The following is a 19,356-nucleotide window of genomic DNA, read 5'->3' as shown; positions in this document are numbered from 1 at the left end:
TGCTCCCTTAATTTTACGTCTTAATTGTTAACCTTTATAAAATAATTTATACGTATTTGAACTATTAATTTTGCGTTTCATATAAATTATTAAATTTTAAAAATTATAAACGGATAAGACACCAAATTTAAATTTTATTAATTTATTATATATAAACTTAATAATTTTTTTTTTTGTTTTGTTAGTTAGAATTGGTGAATGAATAAATTTTAATTATTATTTAGACGAACACGACTCTTCACAATGGTATAATATTGTTCATTTTGAGTCTCTCAACCTTAACCTTGATTATAAACCCATGACCTAAAAGACCTAAAAGACCTCAAATCAATGGAGAGACTATTCCTTGATTATAAACGCACGATCCTTTTCTAAATTAGCCGGACTTTCATCATCAAACATATTTATATTGGATATAAAAATGAAGATTTACAGATTTAAAATAATTTAATGATATTAAATAGACGTAATAACTTTTAAGAGTTAAATGGGATAAAACTTGGAAAAGAAAAATTAATCGGGGGCCTAAAATCGTAATTTCACAAGTAATAACATATAGAAGGAATCAATTATCTGGACTCAGAATAGAGGAAAGAACCCTAGGCTCGTCGCCCGTCTCTGTAAAACCTTACAGCCGGAAGATGGTGAGGCTTCTTTTCCTTCGTATTTCTTCTCCTAACTACGAATCGGCAGCGCATGGTGGTGTTGTTTTCTTCATGAGTTTATCTTCTGCGGATTGTTTATGAATTTCGTGTTTTCTGAATTGTTTCTGTAGCCGTTCAAGAGGTATGTTGAGATCGGGAGGGTCGCTCTCGTCAACTATGGCGAAGATTACGGAAAGCTTGTTGTGATTGTCGATGTCATTGACCAGAACAGAGTAATTTTCTCTGCTGTTACTTACTTTTTCGATGAGTATTACTTTTTAGTTTGAATTTGTATCAATCCCCTTGACATTCATAAGCCACGGAAAACGGAAGCTCTATGCTTCCCCTCTCCTTTGTTTCTTCTGAATTTGATGTTTGCGTTATGATCTAAACATATTAATATCATAAAATTCTGCTATTTATTATCTAGGAAAATTATTTCATAGCTTTTTCAAGTTTGAAGTGATAATTGTTGGAATAATATACAGCATTCCTTATTTAACTTTATGTTCATTTAGTAGGTCGCTAATTAGTGGTCATTCAATCAGTAGTTGGGTTGAGGATGATGCAAATTACTACTGATTGATGGTTAGCTTGAACTGTTTTCTCTGGGGTGTTTCGTTGGTTGTTCAAATTTATGGTTGTTTGATGCGCTGATGATTTTAATTGTTTTTGGGACTTCTCGTGAGTCTACAAATACAGATGTATGTCGCACTGGATGTTTGTAAACATTCATGCTTGTTTCAATGGATATATTCCATTTTTCTTTCCCTACTGAATTTGATTCTACAGTATCCAATTGTCTTTTGTAGACAAGAAAGGATTTGGATGGAATTGGCATATGCATGCATTTTATGTTGTCATTTCCTGGTGACTTGGGTTTAGTTTTTTTTTCAATATTTGACTAGTTGCTAACAACATGAGCATAGCTCAACTATTAAGTCGTTTTAACTTCCTCGGAGAGGTTGTAGGTTCGAATCCCTCCCTCCATGTGATATAACACTCGATTTTTTTTTATTAGTTGTTCATTCTATATATTTTTTCTAATGCCACTCTGTACAGGCTCTGGTGGATGCTCCTGATATGGTCAGGTCTCAAATGAACTTCAAGAGACTTTCTCTTACTGACATTAAAATTGACACTAAGAGGGTCCCTAGGAAGAAGGAGCTCATTGAAGCCATGAAGGCTGCTGGTATGCTTTTCAACTGATTTCACTTTCAAATACCTAATTCTTCTACTACCACCCTCAATTGGGGTGTTGTTTTTGTTTGCCTCAAGTCTAACCCGTTGTTTCCGTCATGTCAGATGTTCAGAAAAAGTGGGAGGATAGCTCTTGGGGGCGAAAACTTCTCGTTAAAAAACGAAGGGCATCCCTTAACGATTTTGATAGGTTCAAGCTAATGTTGGCCAAGATAAAGGTCAGTGATGATATGTGATGCGTCTGTACTTTCTCTTATTCCCCCCACCCTCTTTCTTTGGCATCGATAAGTATAAGAACTCTAAACCCGCTGTTCCTCTCGTGTTCTTGATTCATGGCAACCTATTCCTCAAATGGATATATATATATATTTTTTTTTGCAGAGAGCTGGATTGGTGAGGCAAGAGCTTGCAAAGCTGAAAAAGAGTGAATCTTAGAAAACCATTTCTTTATCTTCAAATTTTGTTAGAGATCAATTTAAATGTTGTGGATTGTTCTCCCTTTTGCTTCTCAAGCACTTGAGAATTTGGGTTGCTTCTGAAGTGCATGGAGTTTTGGACATCCAAGTGTAGTGAGTACAACTGCATATGCCTTTTGTTTTCTATTTGTTTGTTTGTTTAATGTCTGCTTCACTTGCTTGAACTTTCATTTAGTAAGTAGTTCAAAAAGTATATGATTGCTACCAGATCTTAGTGCACTATCAAACCATTTTATCAAAAGCTTTTTTAAATCCTGTCCTCTGTGGACTGGTGTAGAACTCTGAGACATCTGCTTTGAGCGAACTTAGGTTAGAAATTTTGGTGGCTTCTCTACTTGCTGATTACGCTCGGGATCGAGAAAAACCCTAGTTACGAGCTTCAGTTATTTTCTGGTTATGCCCTGTAATGAGTGAATCAGCATCCTCTTCAATGGTGCGAAGTAGCAAAGGTGCAATCGTTTGACATAAACATTGCTGACAGGAATGTTCTCGTTTACCATTCCTTCTCTGTTGTGCCTTTCAATGGCGTCGTTTGTGGATAATGGTTTGTTTTAGTTAATTTTTTTTTTTTATGATATATTGAACCCAAATCTTGGATGCATAGGAAAAAATCATGGGACTTAAAATGCAAATCTAATTGGGGTAATGAAGATTTTTATTGAATGGTGCCCTCCATGGATGCAATGTAAACAATTTATACAAGTTTTTGTGATGTTTTGATTCTTTAATTAAAACGAAGTGGTGTGATTGCCCTTTCAAATGCTAATGCAATGTGATTTCTACCTGGTATTTTGGACAAAAAAAAAAAAAAAAAAAATTCAATCAAGGTGCAACGATTAAACGATACTCTTCTAGTGCGAACATCCATGTCTTGAGTTGAAGTGACAATAGACCAGATTAGCACGCCCTATGAGTTCTGTCACAATCGCACTTTGATGCCAGTGGACTTGTGATTGTGAGACATGCACTTCCACCCACAAGTGATTTAAGCCTATTCGTTCTTGTGTCGCCTACGGTCAAGCGACGTATGCTTAAGCTTCTGGCCCCGGTTCAAGAACAAAGTTTTAGAAAATGGGTGGAAAGAGTTTTGAAAGCAAAATTTGAGAAATTGAAATTGATGTTATATGAGAATGTAAGCATAAGACAATAACAATATCGGGTAGGGAGCATCATTTCCAGAAATTTCAAGTGAGAGACACGTAAGATCTTAGACCTACAACGATCTACAACGATCGATGAATAATTAGATTTGTGAATAATAAGATTACCCTCTACATTTGCTAAGTGGAGCTTTCTTAATTGCTATCAAGTCGTGGAAGTGAAGCAAATATGCACTCCAAAATGACAATGTCGATGCTTTGGCTCGACTCACCCTAGGACACTAGATCAAACTCTCTCGTACCGTCTCGATTGAAATTCTCGAGATGAATTGGTGAAATGCATCTCTAAATACAGTGTCTATTCAGTTATGAAAAAAGTTGAATATTTTGTGGATGAAGAATTAATATTTTACACTGTATAAATACAGTTTTGTATTACGGTGTTGACACATAATCACTATCCAAATTTTTAAACGTTCACATTGTTATACTAAATTAAGTCATTACAAATAATCTACTGTTTTAAATAATTTAAAATATATTATAATCCACTAATTATTTTTCAAAATATTTTTGTGTTTGTTTTTTTTTCTTCAAAATATAATGATCTAACAATTTCACAAAGTACCGTGGGGGTCTGAATCGTAATTTTAAAGTTATGAACAGAACAGTCGGGTTTTCTCATCCAGAGGATTATTTGGATCTACATGGGAAGAACAAACCCTAATTGCGACATCGTGTAATCTTCTCTCATCGCCTTGCCCATCTGTGGAAACCCTAACATTCCGAAGATGGTAAGCATTCCCGTCCTTAGTTTCTTTATGTTGAACCAAAAATCTACAGAGTATGATCGTATAATTTTCTTCCCTAGTTTTTGTTCTACGAGTTGTGTTTGAATGATGTGTTCTTTTATTGGTTCTTCAGCCGTTCAAGAGGTACGTTGAGATCGGGAGAGTCGCTCTCGTCAACTATGGCGAAGACTACGGAAAGCTTGTCGTCATTGTCGATGTTATTGACCAAAATAGAGTATGTTCTTTTTGCTATTACTATTGAATTTGGTCGATGATTACTAGTTTTCAGCTTGAAGTTGTACCAATCCTCTTAGATTTTAGAAATCCACTGATAACTGAAGCTTTCTTTTCCCCACTATTTGTCTTGGAAGTGCCCTCATCAGTATAGATGCTCATTTCTCTGGAATTTAATGAAATAACCACCTCTTAGCTTCTTCAAACTCTTCTATTTGAAGTGATACTGTTGAAGTAATTTATGGCATTGTCATTGGTTAGCTCTTCTGTTCCTGATCGATAGTGTGGTTGAACATGCAAATTTTAGTTTATTAATAGGTTAGCTCTTCTGTTAGCTTGATCGTTAGGGATGTTTGAATAATTCAAATTTATGGTTCTGAGCTCACATGAGCTCACAATATCAAATCTTTTTGGTTGAAAAAGAGGATCTGGATGGAGTTATCATCTGTGTCCACAGTTTTGTTTTGAACTTTGTATCTTTTGTTGTCATTTCCTGGTGGCTCGGTTTTAGTTTCTTTAAGATTTGATTAGTTTCTCACTCTATAATTGTAATGCTACCACATACAGGCTTTGGTAGATGCTCCTGATATGGTCAGATCTCAAATGAACTTCAAGAGACTCTCTCTTACTGACATTAAAATTGACATTAAGAGAGTCCCTAGAAAGAAGGAACTCATTGAAGCTATGAAGGCTGCTGGTATACTTCTTAACTCAATTTTCACTTTCTGATACCCACCCCACCGCACCTCACCTTTCATGTTCTTTGTTTGCTTTAACCTGTTGTTTTGATCATGTCAGACGTTCAGAAGAAGTGGGAGGATAGCTCTTGGGGAAGAAAACTACTCGTGAAGAAAAGAAGGGCATCACTTAATGATTTTGATAGGTTCAAGCTAATGTTGGCTAAGATAAAGGTCAGTGATGTTGTGATGCAATCTGTAGTTTGTACTTTCTCTTGTTTGTTTTTGACCTTTTTTTATGCATTTGATACATGAAAGAGTTTGAAATAAGTTTTGACTTATTAATCAGCGAGACATGAAATGTTCTATTGTTTCTATTGTGTACTGGCTGGATGTCAACTCAATGCTTATGGATCAACATTATTATTTACTCTGTTTTTGCAGAGAGCTGGATTGGTGAGGCAAGAGCTTGCAAAGCTGAAAAAGAGTGAATCTTAGGAAGTGTATTTCTCTAGCGTCAAATTTTGTTACTAGTTGAAGTTATCAGTTTTGGATTTTTTCACTTCTGTTTCTCAAGCCTCAGGAGTTCGGGGCTGTTCGGGGTTGTTTTGAGGTTTATGGAATTCTGAACATCTAGTGTAGCGAGTTTTTACTTAATTTCTTCACAAGATGCCTACATCACTCCAATTAAGCATGTATCTGAATCTGCTGAGTGCTGATGCTTTTCTGCTCAACTGTTAAATCGGGTTTCTGTGGCTATGGATATGGTTTTCGATTTCTATTTGCTTTTCTGAATTTTATGTCTGGATTCCCTTGAGTGCCCAATTCATTGATGAAAATATTAGATACTGCAGTTGTGCTACAAATTAAGATGATTTCAAGCATGGTTTCATGGCCAAGCCTGCTTCATCTGCTTTAACTCTTACTTATACCCTGTGTTAGAAATATATCGTTGCTAACCAATTCATAGTGCAGTACCAAACACTTCTATCTTCATTCTTCACTTTTATCAGAAGCTTTTCTATATCCTGATCACTCTGGGCGGGTAGGACAAAACGCCATGAGCTTTGAGCAAACTCCTCTTAAAAAGCTTGATGGGTTTCTCTTCTTCCTCAACCTTGGGATCAAGTAGTCCCAAAGGTGTTGACCTCTGATGTTAATGTTGCCTCCCAAATATGGCTTTCAAGGGTATCTTCTGGGAATGGTGATTTTTCAGATATTCTTTCCTCGTGTAAATCGCTCCATGTGGGGCTCGTGGTAGTAGAATAAGAACCAAACCATGGAGTTCTGAATGTTGCATATGAAAAGTTGGGTGAAAAGCTCGGCGAAAAGCCAGGCAACAGTGACGACGACGACGGCAATGAAGGTGATAAACTACTTCCAAATCCTTGAATTTCTCTTGTTATTTTCAGAGCTTGCAGACGTGATTCTTTTAAAGTCTGCCCTCTACTGCATGATTTCACCCCAGTTGAACCTATCATATCATTAGAATAGCCTTTACTCTTGTCTAATATGTGCATCTCTGATTTGAATATAGTAATTTTACCCCCTTTCATCTATATGTTTAGAGTTTCCAAGTTCTTAGATGACATATGAATCACTCTTGAATTCATCTGCTAACTTTTCTGTAGAATTGTTTCCACTGCTTCCACTCAATGCTATGCAAATACACGATGAAATTTACATGCTTATTGTGAAGGACGTCGAAGATTCTCGAATACTCGTAGACATCAAACGATGCCTCGGCTATTGTTGTCATTGTTCTTTAGCATACCAGGGCAGGGCTACATTGACAAGGATGTGATTTCTATACATGTAAAGTCCATTATATCTCGACTGAATAAAGAAATTTAATGCAAGCTTAATTACATTAATAATTGCTTAACAAAGTATATACTTCTATTGGTAAAACATTTAATCCATTTCTATTCTTAATGTCACGGCTTAATTTGAAGTTCAATTTCCTAACATTAATATATATATATATATATATATATGTTTTTTTTTTAAGTTCCATATCTACGTGTTCTTTCTTATGAGAGGTTTTAAAATGCTAAAGTTCACTGCTAATAGATATTGTTATTTTCTCTTATGGAAGGTTTCAAAATGGTAGAAGAGGTTTCTATGTTCTTATAAGAATTGTTTCTTTCCCATGTCCCACCTATATTGCCCTATGCTCAGAATGAGAGTGATCAATATTTAAAATTGATAGTTATTATCTATACTAACAATATGAATTTTATTTTTTGGTGGCTTAATTATGATAACTTTAGAAACATCTTAAAACGACCCAAGTTAGTCTATGAAGATAGTCTCCTCTCTTAAAAGTATTCTATAAAGAACCCACATTAAGTAATCTTTTCGAGATTGCCTTAATAAGAAGCAGGTGAGTGATAATAAAACATCCTATTATGTAGTCTAAAATAATATCTTAAAAAGGACCAATAGATGGTAAGAGTTTTTTCTTCTCATTTTCTTTCGTCCTTATCTCATACGACAAAAGAATTAACCGTCATTTATTGTTGAAACCAATAAAAAACATAATATTTTAAACTTTATATATATATATATATATATATATATATTTAAAGTTAATAAAAACACAACTGAATTCATTAATAATAAAAAACTTTTACTTACTTTTGTACGATGTTGCCTTGTATTAATTTGTTTGTATTGTAGATAATAAATAAATCAATCTTTTTATTTTTTTTTAAATTTAAACAAATTTCAATTAAAAATGAAAAACTTTTATTAATGGAAAAAATCAAAGACCCAAAAATTTAAAAAAAAAAAAAAAAAAAAAAAACATAAAATTCTTCAAAGGCTTAATGTCAAATCCAAGCCATCTGACCCATCAGAGCTACAATCATTCTCCTCAGTACTGTTGAGATCAATCACTTCTTGCCGTGGCTGCCGCTGCTCCGCCGCCGACCGGGCAGCGGTCGTCCTTGCGCCACCATTATTCCTTTGATTTTGGTTCCCCTGCCACCTCTGCCCCGCTGCATCCTCGTTAACACCGTTGGCGGTGGTAGTCCGACGCGGCGGCGGCGGTTGGGCCAACAACGGATGAAGCGGTAATAAGTGAGCCATGTCGACGGTGGGGCTGGGGTAGCTTCTAAGAGACGACGGCTGCCGCGGCGGTGGCATCGTCAAACAATTGTTAAGCGTAATTTGGGGTTCTCGAGAAGCAGAGGCTTGTCCATGGAAATAATCGGTCCATACCGGCGGCCGCTGAGAGCTTGCCGAAGAAGGAACCAAGCGGCTACCATAAGAAGCAAGATCATTCTGCAAGAAGTGGTAATTGTAATGGTGATTTAGAGCTTCAGAGCCAAATATCACTTGACCACAGAGCCCACAAGGGGCACCAAAAATTGTGCTTTTCCGGCGAGGCGGCCGGGAAGAAGCCTCGCCGGAGGCCGATAACAGCTCTTCTAATGATGGGTTCCAACCAGATTTTTCATAGGGGGAAGAACTCCATGGGAAAGCCAGAGAAGGTGAGAAGGCTGTGAGGAAAAACAGAGCAAACAGAGCAAACAGAGGAGCTTGAAGGAAGAAGGCGGCCATGGCGGAAATGCGCAAAACAGAGATGATATTGCATTTGGAGATGCTGAGAGGTTCAATTTATAGAGGTGAAAAAGGTGAAATTTAATGCACATTTGAAAGAGAGGTAACCTACTAAATGGCTTCGCTTTAGGACACACTCATCCTACCAAAGAAAGCCACTTTTTGTTTCATCTATGCTTTAGCTTAGAGGCCCTTACCCTTATTTGAATATACGTTTCTTTAACCGTCTTTGTCTTCGAGTGATATAGTCAACTCGAATCGAGCTTAACTTGTTACAATATATATCTTCGACTGACAAGCTAGACGTTCCAATCACTCCACATTAGCAAATTTATCTATAGTCTAAATTAAGCTCGGTTGCTTAATCTTGTTTTATAAATTGATAATCGTTTTCGTTACGTAAATATTTTATTGTTATTTCACTTTTGATTGAGTTGGGTTAGTTTAAAATGGGTTTATTTGTGATTAGTTCAACGTTAGTTTGTAAGGTTTGTGACGGATGTCTATTTCCCTCGGGATCGGTGGGGATTAGGGAAGGGAATGGAGGTTAAAGTTTCTCGAGCTAAATAGAGATATTAGGGTTACAACCTCAATTCTATTATAAATTTAAATGAATTGTTAATTTCTTTTTGTTAAAATATTATTTTGGTTGGATGTACTTCTAAGTTCCATTCCATTTTAGTCCGTGTATGTTAAATGTTTTTAATTTTAGGGTTTGAGCTTTTACGTACTATTTCAAGGGTGGCGGTTTTTGCACACCTATCTCATTTATTACTGAGCGGTCATTTAGGAGCCTTACCTAGTAATTCGGGCTTGTTTCCCTCTCGACAATGAAGCTTATCCCTCATCGTCTTCCTGGCCGACCTTGACCCATATTATTTTGAGATCATATCTAGTATTCAGAGTTTGCTTCGATTTGGTATTGTTCTCGCGGCCCCCACTGAAACAGTGGTTTATCCCTAGATGTCTCTAATCAACTGCTGCGCTTCAACGCATTTCGAAGAGAACCATCTAGCTCTGGGTTTGAGTGACACTCCACTTCTAACCACAACTCATTGTTGAATCTTCAACATCAGTCCATTCGAACCTACAAGACAAAAGCATGATGCTTTGAACTTTTGAAGGTTTGGTGAAACAAGAGGGAAATTCTATAAAAACAACTCATTAAATGTTTTTCTAAGTTCAGTAAAGTCTAAAGTTGACCCTACCATTAGTTTATAGTTAATTTTTGTTTTTAAAAATAGTCTTTATTAACATTCCTTCTATACATGGTGGAAATATAACCTCGTATATCTTCGACATATCATTTGGAAAATTTTACAAAAACTAAGAATTCAATAGAAGTAAGAATTCAAAGTCAAAATTCAAAGTAAAACTTTTTTTTAGTCATGGCACAACCTTACATTGCATGTTATTTTAAAAAATGGAGAAACTATATTAAACATTATATTACATTTTTCTTTTGAAATATAATCAAATTTATTACAATATTAATTCTAATAAAAATTATATTAGAAAATATAGTGTCATAAAAAAAATGAAGAAAAATTCTCTACAAAGAATCTTAGACTCCAATTCTCGTAAAGTAAATAAAAAATATCTCAAGAATGGAGAATGAAATAGGAAATCAACATGAATGAAAAGGCCAGCCCGCCTCATAAACATCTCTAAACAAGAGTATTTAATTCATCAAAATAAATTCATAGAATAAAATATGGAAAGAAGAATCATAAAAGGATTTTTCATAAAAATCTATATATATATATATATAATTCTTCTTCCCAACAAGCAAACATAATGCTTAATCTTAGCCTTAGATTTGCATACTTAACTGTAAAAATGAATGAATAGAGGAAAGCAAAAAGGATGTTGGAGTAACTGTCTCAAATGTATTATTAACAACTTCCTAGAACCAAACAAGAACAAGCACCATTGTAATCAAGAAAATCCATGGAGGTTTTGCTTCCAACAGTGTTTTTGCAGAGCAAATTTCATTAGATTTTGTAACGTGTGGATGAACCGAGCCAACCGATGATCGATACACATATACAAGGTTCAAATGATATAACATACATACCGTAGGAGCTGGGAGCATTTTACAGAAGAAGATACATAGGGTGTTGTTATGTTTTGACCATTCACACCGTCACTAGTTATACCAAGATTCATCTGTTTTCTTTCATTTCCTCTTCCCAGTTCCAATAGACAACATCTCGAAGCTCCGGAGTGTATCATCACGACCACCTTTTGTAGTTGTCGAACGGGTAAAGTTTGTTGTTTTCGACTCGAAACCAGGTTGAACCCTTTGCCCTCCAGATAGGCGACTACTTGTTGACACCAGCCGACTTGATCGGATTTCACTAGGCTCCCCAGAGGAGCTTGGTCGACTGCTCGATAAAACAGGCCTCTTCGAGATGCTTCCATTCCTATAACTACTGCGGACCCTTTCTGAATCAACTTGCTGTAATGAAAGAAAACGTTTCAACTTGGTTAGAGTAGAGAAAACAGCATAGTATACGCTGAAAGAGTGAACCAAACTCAAGTTGGAGCAGTACCACATCCTTGGAAGACGGTACATCATCAGATGATCTGTGTCTGGAATGATCACCGTGCAAACCATGCCCACTGGCGTTCCTTCTGGCGAATGCCTCAGCTCCACCAGAGAATCTATTGTCTCGAATATCTTGGCCCACTAAATGACATAGTAAACAATATATCAACTTTGTAGCATAAATTGGCTAGGAATGTCTAACATGAAGAGAGAGCTCTCAAACCCAAATTCCCCCAAAATATTTTTACAACAAAACAAGTATATATCATAGCAGTTGAAAGAGAAGAATAGTTCTCAAACTCATGCTTGCAGCAACTAGCAGCAATGGACTAATACAAAACGTTCTGCAATCAAGGATAACCGAAATAATGCTGAATTCTCTCTCTCTCTCTCTCTCTCTCTCACCTTATCCTATTGTACACAAGCTTGTCCTCTTTGGGCTTTCCCTTTCGGGCTTTCCTTCAAGATTTTAAAACGTGTCTTAGAGAGGTTTCCACACCCTTATAAGGAATGCTTTGTTCCCCTCTCCAACCGATAAGGAAATGTTTGTTCCCCTCTCCAATTGATGTGCGATCTCACAATCCACCCCCCTTAGGGGCCAGCGTCCTCGCTAGCACACTGCCCGGTGTCTAACTATGATACCATTTGTAACAGCTCAAATCGCTGGCAGATATTATCTTTTTTGGGCTTTCCCTCAAGGCTTTAAAACGTGTCTACTAGAGACAAGTTTCCACACTCTTATAAGGAATGTTTCATTCCCCTCTCCAATCGATGTGGGATCTCACACAACCAAAGTCATATCCCTTGTATGCATGCAGATCATTAATCAAAAACATGATATAACCAAGCCAAGTGAAAATGAAGTTTGACGTAAGAAACCATCTCTCCAAGGCATAGATTAGCCAAGGAGGTAATATTCAGCCAATTTCAACAGTTTATAGTTCACCCTATCCTTCTTGAGAAAGGGAACCGACCTGGATGCTTTTCCACTCTTTCAGCAGATGGTCCGGGGCTGAGACCTGGTTTTCCACTAGGCTGTAGGGAAGCAACAATGAAAAATTATATTAGAAGCAAAACAACTTTATTTTCCATCATTGGGCAACTATAAGCATCCAAGCAATGAAAATACAGACTCGTGATTTTGAACTGGAGCCAATCTGTGGATATTTCAATATAGTCCAGTCAAATACATAGTCAAATTGATATCCTGCAAACAATGACCAGTGTGATGCCGTTAATTAGACCCTAGATGTAGTAAGAGGATTTCAACATGTACCCTGTGTGTATCAATAGTACAAGGACAAGAGAAATCAACAATTCAAACAAACCTTCGCGGATGAAAAGGTCTCGGAATAATCTCTTCAGATACGAATAGTCAGGTTTGTCTTCAAACCTCAGTGATCGACAATAGTGGAAGTAGGATGTAAATTCTGAGGGAAATGACTTGCAGAGAACCTAGAAACATGTTACTATGTCAAGTACGTCCATGAAAAAACTTCAAGCAAATTCAATTATAATTTGTAAGAGACAAACTGGCATATGGCAAGCACACTGGTCCATACAATCACCTGTCCTCACCGTATGTCACTTTGTCACATTTATATTTTTGAAAACGTTAATGTGCGAGCGAGTAATAATACCTCTACTGGAGTAAGCATCTTCTTTTCACTGATCTTGTCATATTTTTGCTTTTTAGTCCCTGCCTTCAGCCCTTGCCAAGGAAGGCTGAGATAAAGATTCATGAACTTAGGTCAAAATCTGATCTCAAACAGATATGAGTAGGAAAAGCAAGCATCAAGTAATGTGTGGAACCTTCCCCTTAGAAAATACATGAGCACATAGCCCAGTGATTCTAAATCATCCCTCCTGCTTTGTTCTGCAATCAAATCAAGTAGTTTTCTATAAAGAATCTGGCTGACAGAAAAAAAAAGTATAAAAAAGACGACGAAGAAGAAGATTGCCTCACCAACTCCAAGATGAGTATTGACACTTGCATAGCGTGCTGTTCCGGTGAGATTCTTATTTTCTCTGTCACAGAAGCAAGAGAACCCACCAAGGTTAATTTAGAAAAATAAGAATGAAGATCAGCTAAAATCTTCACCACAATATAAGAGGAAAAGATTATCTCATAGATGCAAAATTAGATAAAAAAAAAAAGGAGCATTCAGATCCTACTCAAGTGCTAAGAAATACCCAAAAGAACAAGGATTCCCAGCTCATGAAAGACTTGTTTGAACGATAAAGTCACTTTATCACTATATTCATCATTGAATTTTATGACAATGAGACGTTACCATGGAGTTGAAGGATAGAATAAGGTTTATAAGGCATTTGAATTGATAAACTATTTGCTGACATATGGCTACCTACTCTACCATGGTTGTTCATAGCTAGGCATGTTTAGTGAACTGAAAACTGAAGTTTCACGACTCAATTAGTTAGGAGTGTCACGATTATTCAAGGGAAAATGCAGATAAAAGACATGCCAGAGTCACAAAAAGGTAATAGATGATAAGTTACCTGTATGGTATATGCTTGTGTGTCTGAAGATCTCTGTACTTTTTTGCAAGACCATAGTCAATGATGTATACCTGTTCACAAAAGCAAGGTGATTTGATTTAATAAGGTATAAGCCAAAGATACTAACTTTCCAATCAGCTACCCCCTTTCCCTATAAAACTGATACACGCAAGAACTTAAATTGAAGTCATTTTCTGTCTTGTCTCTGCATTATGACCTTGAGACAGCAGAAACTACTAACTTCATGTGGGATCCAGACCTAGCTCGGTCACCGACATGGAATAAACTTAAGTACCAACAAACGCGTAAAGTACAAATAAGAAATGAGATTCTAAATGCCATCACTAACATTCTCAAATATTATAAAATACAATACAAAATGTTGTTCAATATATAATACCTGGTTAGCCTTTCGCCCCAAGCCCATTAGAAAATTGTCCGGCTTTATGTCACGATGAAGGAAACCACGTGAATGCATATATTCAACTCTGTTTAACTACAGGGGAGAGATAAAAGAATGAGCACTGCAAAAATAATCAGTAAGATACAACTTAAAAAGTATTGGCAAACTAACCAACTGATCTGCAAGCATCAAAACCGACTTCAAGGACAGTTTCCGATTACAGTAGTTGAACAAGTCTTCTAGGCTTGGCCCAAGAAGATCAATAACCATGACATTGTAATCACCCTCAACTCCAAACCATTTGAGATGGGGGACACCAGCTACATACATAAACAAAGAATATTAAGAGAAAAAACTACATCTATTGGACATAAATTCTAAGAGAGTATAATTAACATCACTCGGAGTAAATGAACTATAAATAAAACCTACTTCCTCCTTGAAGAAGCATGTATAATTTTGACTCATAGTGAAGCTGAGGGTGCTTGGTTTTTGAAGATTCCTGAGGAAACAAGAATATCATGAATGAATCACCAAAATCTAGAATTTTATCAATGTACAATATAAATCAAATGGTGGATATGGTTATCATTAAACGCCATAAACGACCTAAGTAACGGAGCAGAGTAAATTAAAGCATCAGAATTCAGAAAGACAGCAAGATATTCTTGTTTCCTCAGGAATCTTCCCCACTCTTGGCTTAAACAGTAAGAGAAAAGAAATATATATCTAATAAGTCTTGATAGAAGTGTCTAAAAGAGAAGAAATTCGGTAAGCAACCAAAACTAATGGCTTTCATCCAATTCTTAACTAATGGAGACAACAACACTCAAAATGCCAATGTGGTTATTAAAGTTTCCAGCCATATGCCCAACTTGGTGATCACAACAAAAGTTCTAAAAAGACAAAAATCAAAACTCAGACATCAGAGGACGATCTTTGTTAAAGGAAAAAGTTCATTTCTAATCTTGATGGAAAAATTTCACAATTGGTTGGATCGCGATATCAGCACAAAGGAGAAATGGAGACACAATCGAATTACCCACTTACCAGCTTGACAGCCACTTCCTCTCCCGTTTGCACATTGGTACCTGAATAAACCAAACGAAACACCATCAATGTCGGCCATGTTTTTCAAACACAAGCACGTGAATTACAGGACCAATCGAATAACAAAGCACATGAGTTGCATACCCAAATAAAGCTCGCCAAATGATCCGCTTCCGATCTTCCTCCCAAGCTTAAACTTCCCACCTACAATATGCTCCATCACCTAATTTACTAATCCACCAAACTCGCGCCTATATATACGAATCAGCTCAGAACTTAGCCCATCATTAAAGAAAATGGCACAAAAATGCTTCCCCGCTGGACAATCCCGTTCCCAATCCAGGTACCGCCTCGATTAATCTCGGGATTCAAATCATCAAATACAACCTCTGATCCACACCTTGGAATCCAATGGAAATGATCGAAAATTCCATTAAATCCACAAATCAGGCACAAAAGCTCACAAAACACATTCCTTCCCTACACATAGAAATGGAAGAACAAAAATGCGGAAACATCAAAAACGGAATGAAAACGCATGTAAGAGAAATGCAATTACATCTGGAAAAAGGGAATTGGAGATGAAAAGGAGATGGCGGTAGAGAATTTGGCGAGGAGGAAATGAAGAAATTGATAATAACAAGAATGGTAAAGATTTTAACGTCGGAATATATACCGGAAAGGGATTTTCGGATCTGAGTTTCGGACAAGGATCAAGTTTGTTCGGGGATTAGAGAGGAGGAAGAGGAGATTATTTGGTGGAATTTGACGGAGTGAAAAAAAGGAAGCGAGAAAATGAAGGAAAATGGATGACAAAAAAGCTTCGGATGATTCATTCTTCTTCTTAAAAGCACTGTTTATGTTTTTATTTATTATTTTAATCTAACTGCCAATCTGCTGTCCTTGAGCCTATTTTTCTACGCTACACTTCCCTACCTTTATCCAATTATAATTCGACGCGTGTAAATAAAGATTTTCCCTTTTTTTTTTTTTAATTTGTAAGATAGATTTATACGCCTGTAATACTTTTTTTTATTACAAAAATATATATTTTTTTTTCAACGTCAGCCTGCTTGATTGATAGACTAGGGATAAAAAATATTTTATTTTATTTTATTTTTAAATGTATTTATAAAATAATAATAATAATAATAATTTAAAATTTTTTTTATCTCTAAATTTTATATTTAATTTTTATTTAGCGATAAATTTTAAAATATTACATTTTTACCGTATTCTTTAAAATGAATATATACGTCAAAAATGAATTAATTAATATTTGGTAGAAAAAGTATATGGTTTTAATATTAACAAATTCAGTTGGACTCATGTTGGATAGAGGCTTAAATATAATTATTAGGTGGTGGGGTAATTTAATTTAAATAATTACAATTAAGTCTTTGACTTCATCTTTATTTTTCTGTTTTTTAAAAAAGATTAATTATAAACATGACGTGATATAATTTGAATTGATATTGAAAAAATAGGAAACTTCCGAAAACATTCAATTTTATTTTACCTTTTGACTTTCACTTTTTGTAATGTCTTAAAATTACTATTTGACTTTGACTTTTCATAACGTCTTAAAATTACTATTGACCTATAGAATGGGTCATCTTGTGGAAATCCAAATTTTTATTCTAGGTCACTACCACATCATTCTAAATCTCAATTTCCGCTAAAAAATTAAATATATTGAAAAAATAATATATTTTTTAAACATGCTATTGGATATAATTAAGTAGCTAATCAATATTTAAAGTTGGTTTATTAAAGGCCTGAAACTCCTATTAACATAGACACGCCCAAACATAATATAGAAATCACACTTGGGAAGGGAGGACAATTAGCTAGAGCAGCACGTGCTGTAGCGAAACTGATTGCAAAAGAGGAGAAATCGGCTACATTAAAATTACCTTCTGGGGAGGCCCGTTTGATATCCAAAAATTGCTCAGCAACAGTCCAACAAGTGGGGAATGCAGGGGGTAAACCAAAAAAGTTTGGGTAGAGCCGGATCTAAATGTTGGCTAAGTGTCCTGTGGTAAGAGTAGTTATGAAACTTGTAGACCATCCCCGTGAGGGTGGTGAAGGGAGGGCCCCAATTGGTAGAAAAAAACCTGCAACACCTTGAGGTTATCCTGCACTTGGAAGAAAAGGTAGAAAACGAAAATTAATTCTAACTGCACTTGGAAGAAGAAGTAGAAAAAGGAATAAACGAAAATTAATTCTAACTCCCAGGTGATTAAAAAAAGAACGTAAAAAGTCTCGAAAAAATGATTCTATTTGACCAGTAACTAACCAGACTGCTAAATCTATAATTTGTAAAATCGAAAGGTAAATATAAGTCAAAATTTATGTAACATGTGAGATTGCTTTCTATAATTGAGGAGAAACAAATTTGGACACTAAATATAAATTTCATCTCTAAAGTTAAAAAGTACAAAAGTTTACTCTATAAGCCAAACACCAAATATTATGAAAGGTTTGAAGCTAAAAAAAACAAAAAAGTAGCATATGAGGAGATGACGGAGTCAAAGACAGCATGTGAAAGGTAAGGGCCCGGCGAGGGTTGGTCCCTCCCTCGCAGCAGAATCCAAAGAGATGTCACACACCTATCATAAACATTTCGACAAAAACAGAAAAAGCATTCTCATTTTTCACTACAGAGAATAAATGCGAGGACAGAAAAAACAAAATGGAAAGTTTGGTACCAATCATGGAGGAAGATGACGGTAGGGCTTGCTTTAACCACACACTTACCACTTCTGAACTTAAAATCGAGCGTACAATATTATCTCATTCGTAGTTCGTATTAACAAATTAATTATATGTTAGAATCTTTAAAATCACATTAGTATCTTAGTCGACTGTGAAAAGAAGTATTCCACGTTGGTTGAAAATGGAAACGAAGCATTCTTTATAAGAGTGTGGAAACCTCACCTCAATAGATGCTTTTTAAAATCGTGATGCTGATGACGATACATACCAAGCTAAAGCGGACAATATCTACTAGTGGTGAGCTTGGACGGTTACACATCCAACAACCTACAAGGTAGAAAAACAGCATCCAAAAGTTAAACTATGTGTATCTTACAAGATTATGAAAGATTCCATAAGATTTCTTATCGAGTTTAAGAATGTATTTTGTATAAGAATCATGATAGATATGAAATTCGAATAAGAAGTGATTCACAAAGATAAAATTATGAGTTGTGAGTCTGAGTGGCATACATCATCGAGTATAGATTTATAGCTGGAGGCTAAAAGGTTGTCTAGAATAAATAGCAAGTATAAACTAAGCAAAAGTAAGGTACGTACTACTATGTTCGACTTGGAAGGAACATGCCCTGTCAGAGTTGAGTTGATGCAGTTCTATGTTAACATGACAGCATGTGATATAACGCCCCACGTAGCCATGCCGACAAAATCTGCTCAAATTTGTGGTTCACACTCTTTTAAGTTTACTAGTGGATTAACCGTCCAAAACATTCTAGCAACTTGCATAGTCGGTGCAGAAAGCAGAAACTCCTCCTCTTTTTAATGTCATTATCGAAAATAAGGTTGGATAGCTCAATCTTATAGGTATTGCAATGATCAAATACTTATGTAAAGTGTCAAAATTAGGATGAACTAGATGCTCTCCCACACTAAATGAATCGAAAACAAGTCAACTATTGGGAGCCCACAAGGTTCTATTAACCATTAACATGGAGTTATTGCAAATTCCTGACATGATAAATATGAAGAGTCTCAAAGAAATCGAATAGCGTACCTTTGTCAGACTGAAAGCATGTGTGCTTGCATTTTCCTCAACATGAACCGAAGCTTTTGTTAGTGAAGAGACAAATAAAACGTTGAAACCCATAGGACATTTAATGATGTATCGAAATGGCAAGGACCAATACTGGACCCACATGTCCCCTCGTTGACTCTTCCTTCAGTTGGACCTGCTTTCCACTTTGTATAATCACACCAGAGAACTGATTGGCAAGAGTCTGGGATTAGGAGAGGCACCCTCCAGCCAACCCAAAATCTTCCCCAAAGTTAAGTTGGAGGCAGTTCCAAGAAGGTCCTCCTTTCATTCTAACCATGCTGAACAAGAAACATTATCAAGTCAAGCACCTAATAAACATCCACCTGTAT

General features: G+C 36.0%; 4 protein-coding genes and 1 long non-coding RNA gene across 6 annotated transcripts; 2 read left to right on the top strand and 3 right to left on the bottom strand.

The window, feature by feature from the left end:
* Positions 1-557: 557 nt before the first annotated feature.
* LOC111451290 (60S ribosomal protein L14-2-like) lies at positions 558-2,564 on the top strand. The gene is made up of 5 exons (XM_023091665.1): positions 558-644; positions 776-877; positions 1,707-1,836; positions 1,950-2,062; positions 2,226-2,564. The coding sequence occupies exons 1-5, from the start codon at positions 642-644 to the stop codon at positions 2,277-2,279; spliced, it is 402 nt and encodes a 133-aa protein (XP_022947433.1). The 5' UTR covers positions 558-641; the 3' UTR covers positions 2,280-2,564.
* A 1,500-nt stretch (positions 2,565-4,064) lies between these two features.
* LOC111451284 (60S ribosomal protein L14-2-like) lies at positions 4,065-6,016 on the top strand. Its single transcript, XM_023091654.1, has 5 exons — positions 4,065-4,214; positions 4,345-4,446; positions 5,013-5,142; positions 5,244-5,356; positions 5,567-6,016. Exons 1-5 carry the CDS (start codon positions 4,212-4,214, stop codon positions 5,618-5,620), a joined length of 402 nt encoding a protein of 133 aa, XP_022947422.1. The 5' UTR covers positions 4,065-4,211; the 3' UTR covers positions 5,621-6,016.
* Positions 6,017-6,246: 230 nt separating this feature from the next.
* On the bottom strand, positions 6,247-6,881 carry LOC111452950. The gene is made up of 2 exons (XM_023093844.1): positions 6,807-6,881; positions 6,247-6,678 (listed from the first exon to the last, which is right to left on the bottom strand). Exons 1-2 carry the CDS (start codon positions 6,879-6,881, stop codon positions 6,247-6,249), a joined length of 507 nt encoding a protein of 168 aa, XP_022949612.1.
* A 3,677-nt stretch (positions 6,882-10,558) lies between these two features.
* On the bottom strand, positions 10,559-16,045 carry LOC111451221 (casein kinase 1-like protein 10). The gene is made up of 15 exons (XM_023091562.1): positions 15,890-16,045; positions 15,358-15,693; positions 15,214-15,254; positions 14,596-14,665; positions 14,335-14,483; positions 14,161-14,256; positions 13,761-13,831; positions 13,207-13,268; positions 13,053-13,116; positions 12,881-12,965; positions 12,569-12,695; positions 12,374-12,447; positions 12,215-12,275; positions 11,245-11,381; positions 10,559-11,150 (listed from the first exon to the last, which is right to left on the bottom strand). Exons 2-15 carry the CDS (start codon positions 15,431-15,433, stop codon positions 10,869-10,871), a joined length of 1,395 nt encoding a protein of 464 aa, XP_022947330.1. The 5' UTR covers positions 15,434-15,693; positions 15,890-16,045; the 3' UTR covers positions 10,559-10,868.
* Positions 16,046-17,540: 1,495 nt separating this feature from the next.
* On the bottom strand, positions 17,541-19,144 carry LOC111451314. 2 transcript variants are annotated; one of them, XR_002711962.1, is made up of 4 exons: positions 18,986-19,144; positions 18,532-18,641; positions 18,154-18,258; positions 17,541-17,978 (listed from the first exon to the last, which is right to left on the bottom strand). It is a non-coding gene; the product is annotated as an uncharacterized LOC111451314 (long non-coding RNA). The 2 variants fall into 2 exon arrangements; XR_002711959.1 differs by lacking the exon at positions 17,541-17,978 and having other exon boundaries at positions 17,999-18,258.
* Between the last annotated feature and the right edge of the window lie 212 nt (positions 19,145-19,356).

This window comes from Cucurbita moschata, unplaced genomic scaffold (genome assembly GCF_002738365.1).
Source record: "Cucurbita moschata cultivar Rifu unplaced genomic scaffold, Cmos_1.0 Cmo_Scf00001, whole genome shotgun sequence".
NCBI lineage: Eukaryota > Viridiplantae > Streptophyta > Magnoliopsida > Cucurbitales > Cucurbitaceae > Cucurbita > Cucurbita moschata.
The sequence above is the reverse complement of the archived record's forward strand: the minus strand, read 5'-3'. Positions and strand labels throughout refer to the sequence as shown.

Bases quoted from the DNA above. Each gene is read 5' to 3' on its own strand.
- LOC111451284 (XM_023091654.1), top strand. The intron at 4,447-5,012 runs GTATGTTCTTTT...TACCACATACAG, and splicing joins ATGTTATTGACCAAAATAGA to GCTTTGGTAGATGCTCCTGA. The intron at 5,143-5,243 runs GTATACTTCTTA...TGATCATGTCAG, and splicing joins TGAAGCTATGAAGGCTGCTG to ACGTTCAGAAGAAGTGGGAG.
- LOC111451221 (XM_023091562.1), bottom strand. From the start codon at position 15,433: ATGGAGCATATTGTAGGTGGGAAGTTTAAGCTTGGGAGGAAGATCGGA. The intron at 14,257-14,334 runs GTTAGTTTGCCA...TCTCCCCTGTAG, and splicing joins TGATGCTTGCAGATCAGTTG to TTAAACAGAGTTGAATATAT. The intron at 12,696-12,880 runs GTATTATTACTC...ACATGTTTCTAG, and splicing joins AGATGCTTACTCCAGTAGAG to GTTCTCTGCAAGTCATTTCC.
- LOC111452950 (XM_023093844.1), bottom strand. From the start codon at position 6,881: ATGACAACAATAGCCGAGGCATCGTTTGATGTCTACGAGTATTCGAGA. The intron at 6,679-6,806 runs GTAAATTTCATC...CTAAACATATAG, and splicing joins ACGTCCTTCACAATAAGCAT to ATGAAAGGGGGTAAAATTAC.
- LOC111451290 (XM_023091665.1), top strand. The intron at 878-1,706 runs GTAATTTTCTCT...CACTCTGTACAG, and splicing joins ATGTCATTGACCAGAACAGA to GCTCTGGTGGATGCTCCTGA. The intron at 2,063-2,225 runs GTCAGTGATGAT...TTTTTTTTGCAG, and splicing joins TAATGTTGGCCAAGATAAAG to AGAGCTGGATTGGTGAGGCA.